This window comes from Vanellus vanellus, assembly GCF_965231255.1.
Source record: "Vanellus vanellus genome assembly, chromosome: 2".
NCBI classification, from domain to species: domain Eukaryota; kingdom Metazoa; phylum Chordata; class Aves; order Charadriiformes; family Charadriidae; genus Vanellus; species Vanellus vanellus.
In genome coordinates, this window is record NC_138906.1 from 126,413,264 (window position 1) to 126,429,577 (window position 16,314).

The 16,314-nt window shown below is 35.9% G+C and overlaps 1 protein-coding gene across 2 annotated transcripts in view; it reads right to left on the bottom strand.

Moving 5' to 3' along the window:
- RB1CC1 (RB1 inducible coiled-coil 1) overlaps window positions 1–16,314 on the bottom strand; it is a gene marked incomplete at its 5' end in the record, with an annotated part of 66,365 nt that overhangs the window by 24,300 nt on the left and 25,751 nt on the right. For both annotated transcript variants that reach the window (XM_082498876.1, XM_082498875.1), the window contains 6 exons: window positions 5,184–5,310; window positions 6,953–7,056; window positions 8,285–8,346; window positions 9,200–9,281; window positions 9,361–9,547; window positions 11,772–11,956. In XM_082498876.1, coding sequence (XP_082355002.1) covers window positions 5,184–5,310; window positions 6,953–7,056; window positions 8,285–8,346; window positions 9,200–9,281; window positions 9,361–9,547; window positions 11,772–11,956 — 747 coding nt within the window. The remainder of the gene's footprint in view (window positions 1–5,183; window positions 5,311–6,952; window positions 7,057–8,284; window positions 8,347–9,199; window positions 9,282–9,360; window positions 9,548–11,771; window positions 11,957–16,314) is intronic.

Consider the following 16,314-nt stretch of genomic DNA (forward strand, 5'->3'; position numbering starts at 1 on the left):
CTGTGTTCTGTGATTTTCAAGCTTTTTATACGTGACAGACTCAATTTTGCTTACAGCATGATGTATCTACAAGATTAGACTTCAGTTATAGATTTTCTTATCTTTGCTATGTATTTAATAGATTTAACATAATAAATTTACAGCTTGCCAGCTTTGTTTGACAGAATAAGTCAAGTGTGTATTAACGTCCGCTTCCTTTACTATCTTCTCATCTACCAGAACTAGGAACAAATGGTAAACCTGCAGTATCTTATACTATTAAACACAACAGGGAATAAAGCCCTAATGCCAGCAATAATATCATCTGCAGATTCTTATAAACTTTAAGCTTCAGCAGGTGCAGAACACATCCCATTAGAAGTCAACAAGCAACGTATAGCATTAGTATTCAACAAGGATGCATTCCTGAACAAGGTTGTAATAGGATGGATAGAGAAGCAATTTTTCCTAAGAAAATTACAACAAAATACACACAGTTAAAATACTCTCCTTATGTATCTGTGACATGTAGGACAAAGAGGCATGGGCAGGATTGTCAGAATCAAAAACTGGAAGAGAGGTGGAGTTTTTTTAATGGGTCAGTGTTCTGAAAGATCTCAGATGCATTGTCTGTACCACCATAGCCCAACCATTATCTTGCTTTTCCATCCTTCATCTTTGAAGGATTTGTTTGATCTTATTCATCTGAGGAATGTGACCATCTTGAAAAGAAACTGTTCTTAAAGACTCACAGAAATATTTATAATAAGAAATTCCCATAAAGATGTCCAGTCTCAAAGTGCTGGAGATCTTTCAGGATGGTGCTCTTCTCCAAAAAGCCAACACATCTCCATCTGATAATCTTGCTTGGGCCTCTTTTCCAAACCATCCAACACTGTCTCCATGCATTTAAATTGTGTGTCTGGTATTCTTTAGTACGTCAGTCTTTATTGAAGAAACTTTTGCTATGCATTGAACTCAGCTACTCGACTGGTGTCAGTTTGTGAAGGTGGGCAGTAAGTGATCAGCAACAAAACTCAAAAAAAAAAAAAAAAACCAAACCAAAACCAAAACAACCCGAGACAGAAGTGACATATCGGCTGCTGATGTATAAATAGCCGATTTTTCTTTTCTCTTCCTTTTACAAGTCACTGCTACCCAAAAAGGGATCCTGTTCTCAGTACCATGTAAATGTTCTCTTAATGGAGATGTGATGTGACTAACTGAATTCTGAACTGAGAGGTAGGAAGAATATTTCCAGCTCTGACACTCATCTATTTAGCAGAGCTGCATTTACACCACCTCCATTTGCCTTTGCATCTCTATGAAAGTAAATTATACAATGATTTTGAAATCCAATGATTAAAACCCACTGTAAAAAAAAAAAAAAACAACCCTTAGGTTCATTATATACAACATATTGTCTTTATTTATAAAAATGAACATAGGACATAGACAAAAAAAAAACTTAAAGGGAAACAGTCCTTTTGTTAAAGGTACAGTTAGTCCAGGTTTAAGCATTTCCTTTGGGTTTAATTTCAGCTTGATGTTTATCTAAGAAAACTTAGAAAAATAAATATTGAAGGATACTGTATATGCTGATACACACCTGGATTCAAAGCATATGTTTTAAGTGACAAATATTTAACATTGATAAACCAGAATTTTACCAGTAATAAAAGCTAGCATCACAGAAATCAGTTAAGCACATACTGAAAGAGCACTTCAAAGACTTTGGATATTAGAAGGCCCTACGGAAAGCCACATGCAAAGGAAAGGTGGTATCTACTTCTGGCAGAATCATCTTAGAAGGTAAAGAGTAAGGATATATCATGAAGAAGAAAACAAAAAACCAAACTGTCACTGTGTGGAGCAACACTGTACCGAGCTTGGTTTCCTCATGACCTGGGGCTGTAACAAATTCCATGCCTCTGCAGTGGGCACTGTGAGGTGGGTCTGTAGTTGGAGTACCTGTTTACTGCCTAGTGAGGAGCTAAATCTCACATTTTGAGCAGCTGAAACTATATGGAAGACTTAGTTTATCATTGCCTCTGTTTATTGTTGCCTAAGAAGCTGATGCCTGCCATTTAGTCTATTTACAATCTACAGGCAGCAATGTATGCATATGTCATACACTAATTTCTGTGATGAAAAAGGAAAAGGAGTCAAGAGCATGAGAAAAAATAGAAAGCAGAGACAGAAAGGCAGTGTTAATTTTTAAGTTCTCAGGTGTTGCTGGACTACATGTCTTGTTCTAGTTCTGTTGCTATGATAAACACAGTCAGGGAATGGGACAATTCTTGGAAGGATTAGAAACAGTGTCTGAATTTTGAACTCAACTACAACAAATGGTAGCTTCGTATTCTGATTTGAAAAACCAGCTTCTCTTACAAGAGAAACTTTTAATACCAAAGGACTACATATGTTAGTCACCTACTGACCATGGAGAAGACACCTTAACCATTTTACCTGACTGCTACAGGTACCTTAACTTTCTCCTGGACATCTTTAACCCCATCACTGATCTACTTAAACTTCATCTATATTACGGAAATGAGAGGGCACAGCAGTACCTTTGGTGTGAGACCATTAAATTTCAAAGAATAAGCAGAAAGCTTTAAAAAGGAAAACATTTCAAAGTAGTAATAAATTAAAAATGCACAACAGTGTTCTTTAACTACTCTGAAGTAATACTAAAAAAGAAATTGGATATCAGATAAAGGAGCACATCATCATTAACGTTCTATGAACTTGAAAGCTGAAGTAATAAGAGTTACGGGGACACTTACAAAATGCTACTAACATACCCAGTAAGGTATTGGAACTCCCCCCTGACTTGCTCTTTGCTCACTTGGCTGCAGCCACAGCTTCCCCTCCTTTCTAATGCAACTATCAAAAGACCAGCTGCTGTGGCTGATGCAGTAGAATGAACTCACACCTGACCCAGACAGAGCTAAACTGCTGCACTCCCAACAAGCTGGAGTAACTATCCCAGTCTATCTTAAAGAATCAGGCTTCTGCTGCCACTTGTATAGAAAGGGAGGTTGGGATCAAAAGTGTCTCCTCGGGAGGGTACAAGAGCAACATTCTGCTATATGGGCAACACAATGTCTGCAATCATTGCCAACCCTGCACCAAGCTGGGAATATATCTCAGTTCACCAACAGAATGTGTAGGTGCATGAAGCTGTAGGCATCTTCAGGACTATTATTAAATGTTTATTCAGCCTTCTAATTATATACTGTAAATCCCCAGTAATACTAAGGATAAGAAAGGAACATTTCCAAATTATTTCAGTAATTCTACACAGAAAAAGAACATGGGCAAAAGTAGTACAATTTAGAAAACACTTCTAGATCATCTGTGGAACGGAGCAACACAGAGAAAGACCTAGTATCTTTCATCAAGTAATAACAAAAGCACTGTCATTGAGAAAGAAAAATCTGACAGATCTATTTGCTTCAATTCCAAAAAAGAGTTCAAATGAATCATTGAAGTTACACACAGAAATGGGCGTTTTCAAGATGACATCATGAATGGCCCAGCTCTGCCTGTGCAATGCAATTTACTCTAAGGAAAGAGACAATTATCTAAATCTGTCTAAGCACTTGACATTTCTGAGTCAGCCAAGAATCCCAACTGGTCAAAGCACAGCATAAGAGAAGAGTGGAAAGAACAGATTCCCCTGATTTGGAAAACATCTTTTTTGTGCACTCAGATACCAATAAACATTTCTCAGACAAGCAAATCTGAACCAAAAAGGGCAAGCCATTAAGACTTGAACAAGTAAGGCACCTTTCCTGTTTATTTTTCTATTGATATTATGTATATTTAATTAAAACTTACTCTTTTGATTTATTTCACACACTTCTGACACTGCAAGCCTTAGTGAAAAAATAATTCATTAGAACACCTGCCACTATCCTGGTTTCTAATGAGATAAATTCCAGGATGCTTCAAGTTGGGGGCGAATGTCTGTATTTCAGAGCACGGTCTGTTGGAAGAGCATGCTCAGAAAACTCCCAGATCTCACAAAATTTACACCACTGCTAGCCATTCCACTGGCTAATACAGCTGTCAGGCCCTAACACTCTGGTTCTTAATGGCTGTTCATTTAAAAAACATATAAAGAGAGAAAAGAGGTAATAACACACCTTTTCTATATTACAGAACAAAGAGCAACCCAGATATCATATTTTACATAAATGAAAGACTGCCAGTAAATCTCTTGCTCAAGTCCCAGAGAACTAAGATAGAGAACTTCATGTCAGGAGTTTGCTAATTCAAAATTGAACATGCCCATAACCTTGGCAGTTATAGAAGATGCTTCTAGTCAGCAAAGCGCATACAAACTCTTACACTGTAGATGATGGAGTCGCACAAAAATGACAACTCTTCTATATTAAAACTGCTACAGAAACCCAATTTGAACCAGTCAACTTCACATAAAGTTTTAAGCATTGCTAAATTCACCCAGAGTTTCACTGCAACAGGCTACAGTCAGAAGCTAAAAGGACCTTGTTTGGTACATTACGAAAGTTAGAGGCTGAACGGACAGAAGCAAAAGTGATTGGCAGAAATAGTGTTTCTACGGGAAAGAACCTGCTTGACAGGTAGAGTGAAACCAGGAAGAGATCTTTTTGCCACCTGTTCCTTCTTTACTCAGAGAAAAAGACTGCACATATTTCTTCCCTTCCCCAAAAGCAGGACTGCAACAAAGGAGTAGGTGACACATCAATATTCAGGCTAATGGGGACAACCAACCAAGGCGCTAAACTATCCTTAACTGCTTGTGCCAAAAGGACTTAAGCAGCAATGCAAAAATCTAGAATTAACAACTTCAAGAGACAAGACAAAATATACATATACTGCCCACAGAAGCTTGAGAAAATGGCAGAAAACAGAAATATTAACAGAATACTTCTACAATTTCTGTGGAATATAAGCATCTGTTAAATGTTAAGAAGGTATTCACTGTCATTTGACAATTCTCTAGATAGACTCACTTGTTGAAGAGCTCAAAATTCTTAGAATATTTACTAATACGTGATTAGAAAGGAAACTATTATTATGCAGTTATGAGACCAACTAATCTTTACATCTGGAAAAATAAAGTTTCCTTCTGAAGTGGCTGATAAAGAGTATTTTCATAATGCTGTTTTAATAGAATATTCTCTTTTCTTGGTAAAGAAAAACAAAAATACCTTTTGTTCATTCAGCAGGTCTGTAATGGTCTGTGACATTTCATCCAAACTCTGTGCTGCCTTTACCAGGTTATGTAGAGCACGTACATGCTGGTGAAGAGGTTCAAAGTCACAAAGTATGGGAACCCTTAAAAACAGTACAGGATTAAATTTTTTTTCACGTTGTTAGGTTAATATTCCAATATATTAAATTATTATGTATATATTCCAACAAGACTAAGCTTCCCTCTGGATAAGGTTTGTACTTTCTTCATGCTATCTATTTCACATGGAAAATCCACTAAGACCACCTGGTATTTGTGTTTTAAATTAAGAACTTGAGAGTTTTTGAGGAGTAGATAATGATAAACACAATGATAGAGAAATAATATGTCAGTCTTTCCTTCTGAGGAAAACACTTACCAGTAGTACCTACAGTTAAAAATAACAGTAGCAGAAGAGAATTGATAATGATTAGATCTGTAATTGAAGCACTTATGTTTGCAAATGACTCTATTCTCTCCAGTTGGATTCTCTCCAATCCAGCTCTTCCTCTGAAGTAGCTATTAATTCTCTACTATTTTATTTTAATGATAGGTAACCTAAATTAAAAGACTGATTAATGTGTCATGATCACATTGCAAGTGTTGCAAGGTAAACTTTCAATTGCAAATTTTCTAAACCCCTGGAAATGCAAATTTTAACTTGTCTTGAGAGTCTGTATATCCATAATTTTTAATTTGTTCAGGAATAGCTCCACTGAAATCATGAAGCAGGAGTTCACACAGACTAACAATATAATGAAAGCAGATTACACTTCAATGTATTTTGCATTCTCTATATATATAGCAAGTGGTATCTAGTGTATTTTTGTAGAATTAAGATTTCAGTAATTGTTCAAACATAATTTCAGAAGACAAGCATTGTAAGTAAATAGAAGCACCATCTTAATTATGCAACTCAGGACTTCAGTACTGACAGAAGATTATTTTGTGCTGGGTCTCAGTTTGCCTATTGCTTGCTCTTCAGATGTTAAATGAAAATACCACAGGAAGTACTGCTCTAAAGCTTCTTCTGAAGTTCAGTGTCTACAAAGGTGTGTGACAGCTCTGCCCACTCAAGTTGCAAGTCCACCACTATGATCAATATTTCCATCAAATGTAATCCTGAGCCCAGAAACCAGGAGGAACATGACATAATCCCACCTCTATTGCCATCAAGTGGAAAGCTATGTCACTACAATGCGGTGAGGGACTTCCATAGACAGCAGAGGCACTTAGAGAATATGCTGTTTAGTAAAATAAGTCTGTCAGAGAAAAAGCAGTAATTGAATACAGGAGATCTCTATGATCTCATGCTGGGCTAAAGAAATTTATTCTATTTCCTCCAGAATATCACTTAATGAAGAGCAAATAATAAAAAAAAAAAATCAATCTAATTCTCATCTGACAAAACAAAGTTATGAATTTATTTCAGTTTAAAACTGACAACAAGTTTTTTTGGTTTTTAGCTATAAGGCAGCTCAGAAGGAATGTCCAACATCCTTTATATCTCAATACAGAATACATGTGTTCAAATCATCCAAGTTTAAGTACATGAAGCATACAGAAAGTACGTATCTCCATTAAGTCAGTGAAGACCACTGCTTAAGAATGATATCGGTTAAAAAAAACATCTTGCCTGTTCCTTATGAAAAATGAACTTGGGGGGGGGGGGCGGGGTGTGTTAAAGGGGGTAGGAGCAGGGGAAAGCTACTTTCGTAACATACGAAGTTTAAAAAGGTGCTTTACCTGAGTAACGGCTGTACTTCTGACGGACAAAAAGACTGCAAAAACTGCAAGTCACTTAATGAGATATCTGGAAGCTCACTGTCAAATCTGCGAGGTTTTCGTGTCTGTATTAAGAAATTAATTTACACATTGTGTTGTTAAGGTAAATAATACAAAGATAACTAAGGAAGGATTAAAAAAGAGCTTAATTAATAACATAAAAGTTGGTGTTAAACTTATCTCCCTCTCAAAAATTTCATACTTTTTTTAAAGGAACCATGCCTGCCCCCAACCCTTCAAAAAATCATTCACATTTATAGTCATTAATCTATACACAGTGCCTCAGGCAGCAGTAGAATACCATATTTCAGTTGGAAGGAACCTCAACAATCATCTAGCCTACCTTCCTCCCAATTACCAAGCTTCATAAACATTAAGGATGTGTTCAAAAAGTTGAGGCATAAGGGAGGGTACTGAAGCTTTCTTTCCTGTGCTGCTAAACATACAGTCAAGTATTAATTCAGTTCAGTATTCAAAACACTGAAGTGAGTAGCATTCTTATTTTTCCAAGTATACTTTAAAAAAAGCTGCAAAGGAAAAGCTTGAAAAGGTTAATCAAGGCAAAGTGAGATGGCAACATCAGAATCAAGGAGAGTTATCTTACTCGAATTAACCAAGCTGTATGAAATCAAAGTTAACAGGCAATGCTTTATTACAGCTATACTTTTTCACCCCTTCATGTTAACAGCCAATGAGAATTTGTCTGGGCAACAGCCCAGAGAAGTTGTGGATGCCCCATCCCTGGAGGTGTTCAAGGCCAGGCTGGATGGGGCTTTGAGCAATCTGGTCTAGTGGGAGGTGTCCCTGCCTATGGCAGGGGGTTTGGAACTAGATGATCTTCAAGGTCCCTTCCAAATTAAACCATTCTATGACTCTATGAAGAGATGAAAATGCCTTCCCATTTATCCAGCAACTATAGAAAAACACAAAAACCTTTTACTTTTTTACCATGCGATTAATTTTATGGATATATTATTCAGAAGAGAGGATTAGATGATCAAATTATCCCTCCTGGCTTCTTTTTTCTGATCATTAATAGCAGGTTTTTGTTCAATACCACAGACTCTTTGTTAAAAAGGCATATCAAGTTGACATTTCCTCTCCCACTACACTGCATGTTACGAACCAATGTTAATACAGGTCATCTGAAATAGCAAAGAACACTAGCTCCCAGCTTCTTCAATGTCAGGGCAACATGACAGGCATATAGCTTGAATAAGTTAAGCTTAGGTTTTAAAATTTATGAAATTTCATAAAAATGAAATAAAACGCCAAAATATATTGAGTACATACACAAAAGGATGGAGGCCAGGAGTCAAGTCCTCTAAACAAACGATTCCTTAGAAAAGACTTCCCTAAGCAAAGAAAAAATGGTTATTTAAAAGAAAGAAATGCAACATACAAACAATGCCTCAAGAGAAAACAGTTGAGCTACTGCAGTTTTAACAGCTGAATTAAATTTGAACGCATTACTAATGATGCCATTTCTTGATAACATAAAATTGCAAGCGACCACAGAACTTCATGCAAAACCCACCATCCAAGTAGAATGTCTCACTTCACTGAAGCCTTTTTGCTTAATGTTCACTCCTGCAAAAGCCTCTACTTTTTCAAATTTTAATTGCAAACTTGCTAATCTCCTTTCCAAAATTTTGATAACCTTTTGCTCAATATTCTTATTTTAGCAGTTCATTCAGAACAGAAGTTGCAGACTTTGCAGAGGAAGAGAGAAAAAAGAAATCAGATTTCTTTTACAAGCAACTTCATAATTTTTAACTTTTTGTCAAGCTCTTTAGACACGGGTTTTCATTATTGTTTTTTTTCTGAAGCAGTACAGAGGAAGTTGTAGTGGTATTCAAATATTCAGTAATGGTTTAAAAAGTGTTACTTAAAAGAACAGTAAAGCTCACAGAACACGTTCAAACAGAAAATGCATTCAAATGTAATAATTAGAAATCTTACCTTTCATAAGCATTAAACTAATTAGAACTTTTACAGTATTTTGGGTAATATGTATGAAACAGTTCATTCATTTGACTAATAGAAAAATATTTTGTTCATAATACGACCACCTGGCACACTGCATGTTTTTCCTATTTAAGTAAAAAAATTATACAGGTATGTAAACAACATAATGAAAGTATTTTAACTACAAGGACAGAAATCACTTAACCGCGATTCTGATTTCACAGAACAGAAAGTACTTACTGAACAGTTTGCCAAAAGATTCCCTTTTTGCCTTTTCAGCCTCATACAGGTGTTTCCCATCTTTTATTAAAGCACCTGCCCACTGCGGAAGGGAAAAAAATATGTCGTTAGTTCTTAATTTATACATTGACACAAAGGTTTGGTCTTGAAGTTCTACTTACCTCCCTGTAGTGTTTTATGAACATTTTTCTCCTCACAACCTCAACAACTGCTAGACAGTACATTTGAGGAACAGTACTGAGAGCCTCTACAACCTTGACCCTTTCTAGGAGCTCTGTTACAAGACGTAGCAATGCTTGTAGTTTCTCTCCATCTTGGTCAGCATGAAGCATTACAAAACAACACCACCTACAAAAGTAGGTTACACTTTAGAAGATAACAACTTAGTCATCTTTTCTGCATTTAAATGTCACTAAAATTAGCAACATGTCTGCATGAACTCAAAAATTACATCTTTCTACATGGGACAACAACAGGTTATCTGGATGTACCAAGCAATTCTGAATTCAGTAGTCATCCTGCAGTTCCCTGTTAATTTCTCACAGTAAGATACCCACATCAGTGCTCAAAAAATGAACAGTTACCATTATTTGAGTTAAGGTATTGGTTTTGACAAGTAATGCTCTTAACATACATAACCTTAAGACGAAATGATAACATAGCTTTCTCCAGAAGAATTAAAAAAAGCTGGTACATCCAGAGCAACTGCTTTTTATTTATAAATCCTAAAAATACTTATTGAAAAGCATTAACAAGAAATATTAAGGGTGGGGATACCGTCACAGAAATAAGATCAAAACACTTTGAAAAGTTCACACCATCGACTCATGCACTACAAATAATTCTCACACCTTGCAACCACATCTTCAATTATCTTATTAATACAATCAATACATTAATTTCAAGCACAGCTACCAACATAACTAAATAGCAGGATAACTACTGAAAAGGTGAGTATGTGTTGTGTTTGAGGGGAAACTTTACAGCAACTTTGCCCCCACAGAAGGCATAAGGTGGAGGTATACCCCGCAAGTAACAAAAAAAAGTTTTTATTGACAGAAGTGAAGTAAAAATGAAACAAATACAGAAGAAGTCAACATTAAGCAACTAGGAACTTATACTAATGGAGAAACTACAAGAAACCCACTGTTGACTTTCTCAGAGTAATGAGTAGTAAGAAACAAAAGAGGGCATTACATGAAGCCAACAAGTGGCCAGTTCAAAACACAAAGGGAAGTATATTTTTCACACGACATATAGTCAAGTTGCAGAACTTGCAAAAAACAGGAGTTTGTGGATTCAAAAGAAGCTGGACTAGCTCACAGAAAAAAAAAATAAATCAGCAATTAAACACAGAAGAGCTGCTTCTAGATTAGATAAGAATATTCTTCTCTAAAAATATTTATATATAGTGAAGCTTATGTTCTGTCTCCATTATTAGATTCCCATTATGGTCACTTGCTACTAACTGCTACTGAAGACAAGATAGCAGAGGCTTTGGTTTGACCCGAAATACAGTGGGTTTGTTTTGTGGCTGTTGTATGTTTGTGGTTTGGTGGGTTTTGGGTTTTTTGGTTTGGTTTTTTTTTTTTTTTTTTTCGTTTTTTTTTTTTTTTCTCTGGGGGGCGGGGAAGGGAGAAGAAGTGGGGGCAGGTTGTTTGTGTTTTTGTGGGGCTTTGTTGTTTTTTTGTTTGTTTGTTTGTTTTTGTTGTTTGGTTTTTTTTTTTTTTTTAAACAACTGCACTTTATTCTTCTCTTCAGATTTATCCTCTTAGCAAGAAATATGCTAGTGAGGTATAGAGAGTAAATGCAAAGTGATGCAAGTCTTTTCCTCTAAACTCATGAATTAAGTGTATACTACAAAAATGCTTTAACATATAGAAAATGTCTAACAGGGTCACAACATTGCCTAATTATTTGCTGCTAGCATAAACAACGTTTTTCCTTCCAAGAATTATTAAACTCTGTATACTTTTCCTATGTATCTGACATGACAAATTATCTAAAGCTTTCAATTAAAAAGTGCGGTAACGTGAGAAACTATTTCCCACTGAACAATATAGAATACTTACTGCCTTCCATGTTATACAGTAATGATGTTTACGTGAAAGATTGCTATTTTTACTGGCTGTGACTGGATATAATTATTTTTCACGAACCACAAGTAAAACAAAGTACTGGCATGTTTTTCTGCTTTGATGTGATCACAAGCTACTGAAGTATGTTTCACTTATGCTTATTATAATCCTTTGAAAACATCAATATAATTGCCAGTCAAATTTTAAATAAGATACTGATGGCTTCTGAGGTTGAGGAGAGGAGAGGGGATTGTAGGTTCTTGGATACTGTTTTATTGATATGAAGACTGTTTAAACTCTCTTTGTTTCTCAATTTCTCTTTGTTTCACACTTGTTTCAGACTTACAAGTAACTTCGTATACAAACTGAAGTGACCCAACTTTTATTTTATCTCCCATTAAGAAAAACTCTATGCATTACCAAATATTCCACGCATTCTTTAAACAGTCTTTATGCAAATGGAAGCAATATAAAGTTGAAAGGTTGTAACTTACTTCAGTCTGACTTGTAGATTATTTGCAAGCTCCTGTTTGGCAGTGGTACATTTCTGTTTAATATCTAACAGTTTTCTGTGATTAGTTAACATAATCATCAGCTGATTTGCATGACTCAAACACAAATCAGGCAGCACAGAAGGATCTTTCAAGTTCTCAGCTCTCTTCTGATTAGCCAAAAATCCCTAGAGGAAGAGACACGAATGTTAAACAAGCTAGACTAGACAATCAAAAAGCATGGAAGTGATCCATTTTCTCTGTAAGAATACAAGCATTTTAATAAACTTACTGTAACTATTCAGGAGTATAACAGAATGCTACATAGACAGAGAATTGTCATAGTTACTTTCTTTTCATTCTATAACTCAGTCCAAATAAAGTTAATCTGGTTATTTCTCTTCCAAACAGTTACCAACACAACCCCATAAGAACTATACACAACTAACCAACACTAGTGAAAGATCACAAAAGTTAATGCAGCAGAAAAGAAGCTACAAGGATGGAGGGAATCAACCATCATTCTAATTTCTGCAAACAACCAGCTTGTTAACTTCTGGTATAGGCAAGACTTAACATCAACATAGAGCATATTCAGTACTACTGTAGGCTTCAGAATATGTTTTCTGCATAAAGAAATTCATACATGAAGCATTCTTCTTGAGAGCCAAGATCACAGCTAGACATCCTAGCATGTAGGAGTTGGGCACGACAAAGAATTACCTGTTGTGGATGCCAATAGGCAACCCTGAGATGTGGGAGGGCAGAACAGGGAAGATGGGACTGCCTTAGAGAAACATGACTTAGATGGCTGATTACGGTTCTACAAATTTGGTTATTAAGCCTTTGCTTTCTTAATAAAGAATTCAAAACCAGACAATAGTTTTAAATGTTTCTTTTTGAAGCTGAGGTTGATGAGAACAGTGAACCATAGACATTTACACAAAACTGCTGAAAAATGAAACCACTGTCATTGCTGCTTTGCTATTGAATGTAAAGCAACCTTGTCATAAAATGCTATAAAACACATTTGCAAAGCCTGCAATAAATATCTATATCCTAGTGAGACCAGCACAGAAATCAAAGTAAGTATCCAACAAGTATATTAAGTGTAATTAAAAGAAAAGGAAGAAGCTGCATGCCGAAGATGGAAGAGAATACTGAAGAGTCAACCATTTATTGAACTCCGAGCAAGTTATGGGCCAAGTGAGCAAGCAACCTCTGTGAAACAAAAGCAGGTTGCAAACATTTAACACTCTATTATCCAAGCCAAGTGAACAGCAACCAGAAAAGGTGGGAAGAACTGTTACAAAGACAAAGAGGAGGACAGCCCCATCAAAAGAACTTGTGTTGTTTCGTCAAGGAACACAAAGACATTGAAGAAACATGCTGTGTTAATCATTTGGGAACTACCAGGCACCAAAAGCAAAAGCAGTATAGGCACAAGAACATATAGATTTGAAAATATATTTGAATACTTTCAGATCTGAGATTAACTGATGTTTATAAACATTAGGACAATTAGATTGTATACAACTTTGCAACAGGAATAGAGAAGTCAAGAAAATAATTGCTTTTAAATAGCAGCTCAGCAAGCTTTTTAAATGAATCACATGGCACAGAGCCTGAAGTTACACAAAAGTACATGCAGTGAGCTAGAAAATCCCTTCCAGCTTTACTCTTAGTTCCAAAAGGCTATTCATAAATTTAAAAATCTTTTGCCATTTCTGTATCCGTGGATCCATCTTTAAAATAAAATTTAAACTAAAATTATCCTAGGATGTAAATCAGAAAAAAAGAATCTCAGCATACTAGAAAAAGGGCAGTTAAGAAAAACCGCAGTAAACTAAAAAAAAAAAAAAAATGGTGGGGGGAGAGCCCCAATAAATTGAGGAAAAAATCCAAGATCTAAATCAATTGTTCTCACAAGTTCTTGCCGTTCTAGCCCTGATCAGATGACAGGATTCACAACATAAGCATCACAGTCAAACTAAGAAGGGTCCTCAAAAACAGGTATGATAATGCCTTTATGGATTTTTTTCCCCAATGACTATTTCCAAATCAAAGAATCAAAAATAAAGAATATTTAAAGACATTTTAGACTGAAGTTCAAACAATCAACAGGGAAGTGGGATGGTCAGCATTGTATTAAGCAGCTGAGATGACCCTGCATCACTATAAACCTGTAAATCTAACTAAAGTTTTCTTTGATGTAACAAGAAGCAGAAGGGAAATAAAAGCACAGAATACAATAGTGACAATAAGGATAACTCTTCCTGTTTTAAGTCAAAGTCCTTTTCCCAAAAACTTCAAGTGAAAGAGAACAAACCCAGAATCAAGGAGGCCATCTGCAAACCAGGGGTTTTGACTCTGACAGAGCTAACAGAAGACTAACATTTCTATGAACCTAACTGATGAAAATTCATTTTGATGTAGCAGAATGTTTTGAAAAGCTACACTACTAATAGGGGAATTTAAAGAAAAAAAAAAATCAAACACAAGAAAATGTTGGAAAAGATAAGCTATTGGGCAGAATCACGCTGAAAGATTAAAGAGGCTCCACATTTTCTAGAGGTGTACACTGACTGCAATTCTACAAGCTTATGACACAAATCCCAGCTTCCACAAAGAAAAATAGTTTTCAAATTTAACAAAGCAGCTTTCCTTACTAAGTGTTTGGGGCTGGAGATCAACTATTCAACTAGATGACTCAAGATGTAATTTTTCATATTCAAGAGGCTGTTTAATGGTCGGTTCATTTAAAAGGCTGACTGAAAACAAAAGAACTCTTAAGGCACGTCCAAGAACAAGCAAATTATCTGCTGCTAGAAGGCTTAATTGCTTAGTTGACTTTGTTCCATGCGATAAGTTTGCTTTGAATTTTTATAATGAAACTGAGGCTGAAGTAGAAAGTCACGTCAAATTCTGGATAGAACTCCCTCTTTTTCTGGCCTGGGGAAAATAAGCCTACAGCTTCCAATACATACACTGCCAATGGAATGGCTGTTGATACGTTCCTTGTCTTGTTATTTAAAGTACATCCATTTATTTCTTTATGAATAGAAAGGTGTGACATAAAACAAAATGCTTTTATGCTGAAAGGTGTGACGAAAGAAGATTATGTGTGGTGTTTTCAGGTAACACCAAATGCTAACAGTTATGACATAAGTTGTGAGCACTACCTTTAAAAATACGTAAGTCCTCATCTATATTTTCAAATATAATTAAACCCTTGCACTTTGCCATTCTTAGATTTCTACACAGACGATCATTTGAATGAGTAACACAATACCAGCTCTAGTATCTTACAGCTAATATCTCTCAAGTATCTATTTTTTTTTTTTCCAAACAATTGCTAAAAGTAATATGAGAATACTTCCTGAGGCTCAAAACCCAGGATTAAAAATAAGGAAAATAAATAGTAATGTTTAATCATTTTCTTAACCACAAATATTCAATTAACTGAAGCATCAAGAAAACCCAACAAAAAATCTAAACACTCCACCACAATCTGACTGTTCTTACAACCCCTTATATCATAAGTAAAGGAAGAAAAAATTCATAAAAAGAAGACAGATGAAAATTTGAAAGTCACAAGTCTCTGGTAAGTCTTCAAAAGGTAAAAACTCAAGATTTACAGAGGCATTTAAAGAAAGGTGGCAAAGTACCTTTCCAATTGACTTTTAGGCATCTCTCTCAAAAGTGGGATTGGTAAACTTGAGGTAGGCTGTTCGTTCAAGTAAAGAGGGAAAACATAGCTAAGACTGCCACTCACAGAACTGGGCAACCAGGAATACAGATGCAAAAGCAGTTTTTCCATCATGCTAAATCCTCTTGTATTTAGCACTGGCCCACAATATAAACACCTATGCAAGACTGAGGTTTAGCACAAACTTACTTCTAGGCTTCTACATCGAAATTATCTGAAGACGGGCTCCACTTTTAAACAATGCTGCTAGAAGTACTGATAGCACCCACCTTTACGTACCAGCCAGAAGACACAGCAGGAAGCCTGGGTCCTACACGACTGTCCACCCAGTTCCCCCCCACCTCAAAAGGGGGCTATAACCACCTCAAGATAGGGAGGCAACGTTGCTCACTCACTCCTACAAATGATATACCACTGTGCAAGCAGAAATAAGAAGCTCATACATTTGCCTTTCTTCATGGTCCCAGCTCTGATGTAACAGTAAAATCTAAACACCAGGTAATGACCACATATAGATTTTAATATACTTTCAGTTGCAAACAAGGTAATAAAGTACGACCTTAGGTATAAAGTTAACAAGCTCTTCACGGAAACCGTATTCAATAAAGAAGCTTGACTATGGCACTGAAATGCTTAAAAAATATAGCAGCTATATATTTTACATTTTAAATAGTCTTTAATCAAATTTCTTATCCCTTCAAGTGACACTGTCTAATGCAGGCACAATACTCCCTCCTCACTATGAGCTTTGTGATCAACTGATCAATCATTCAGTAACCAGATACTAAGGACTCAGTATTTCCCTTAAAAATTAAGTTTAACCTGCTTATCTCTTAT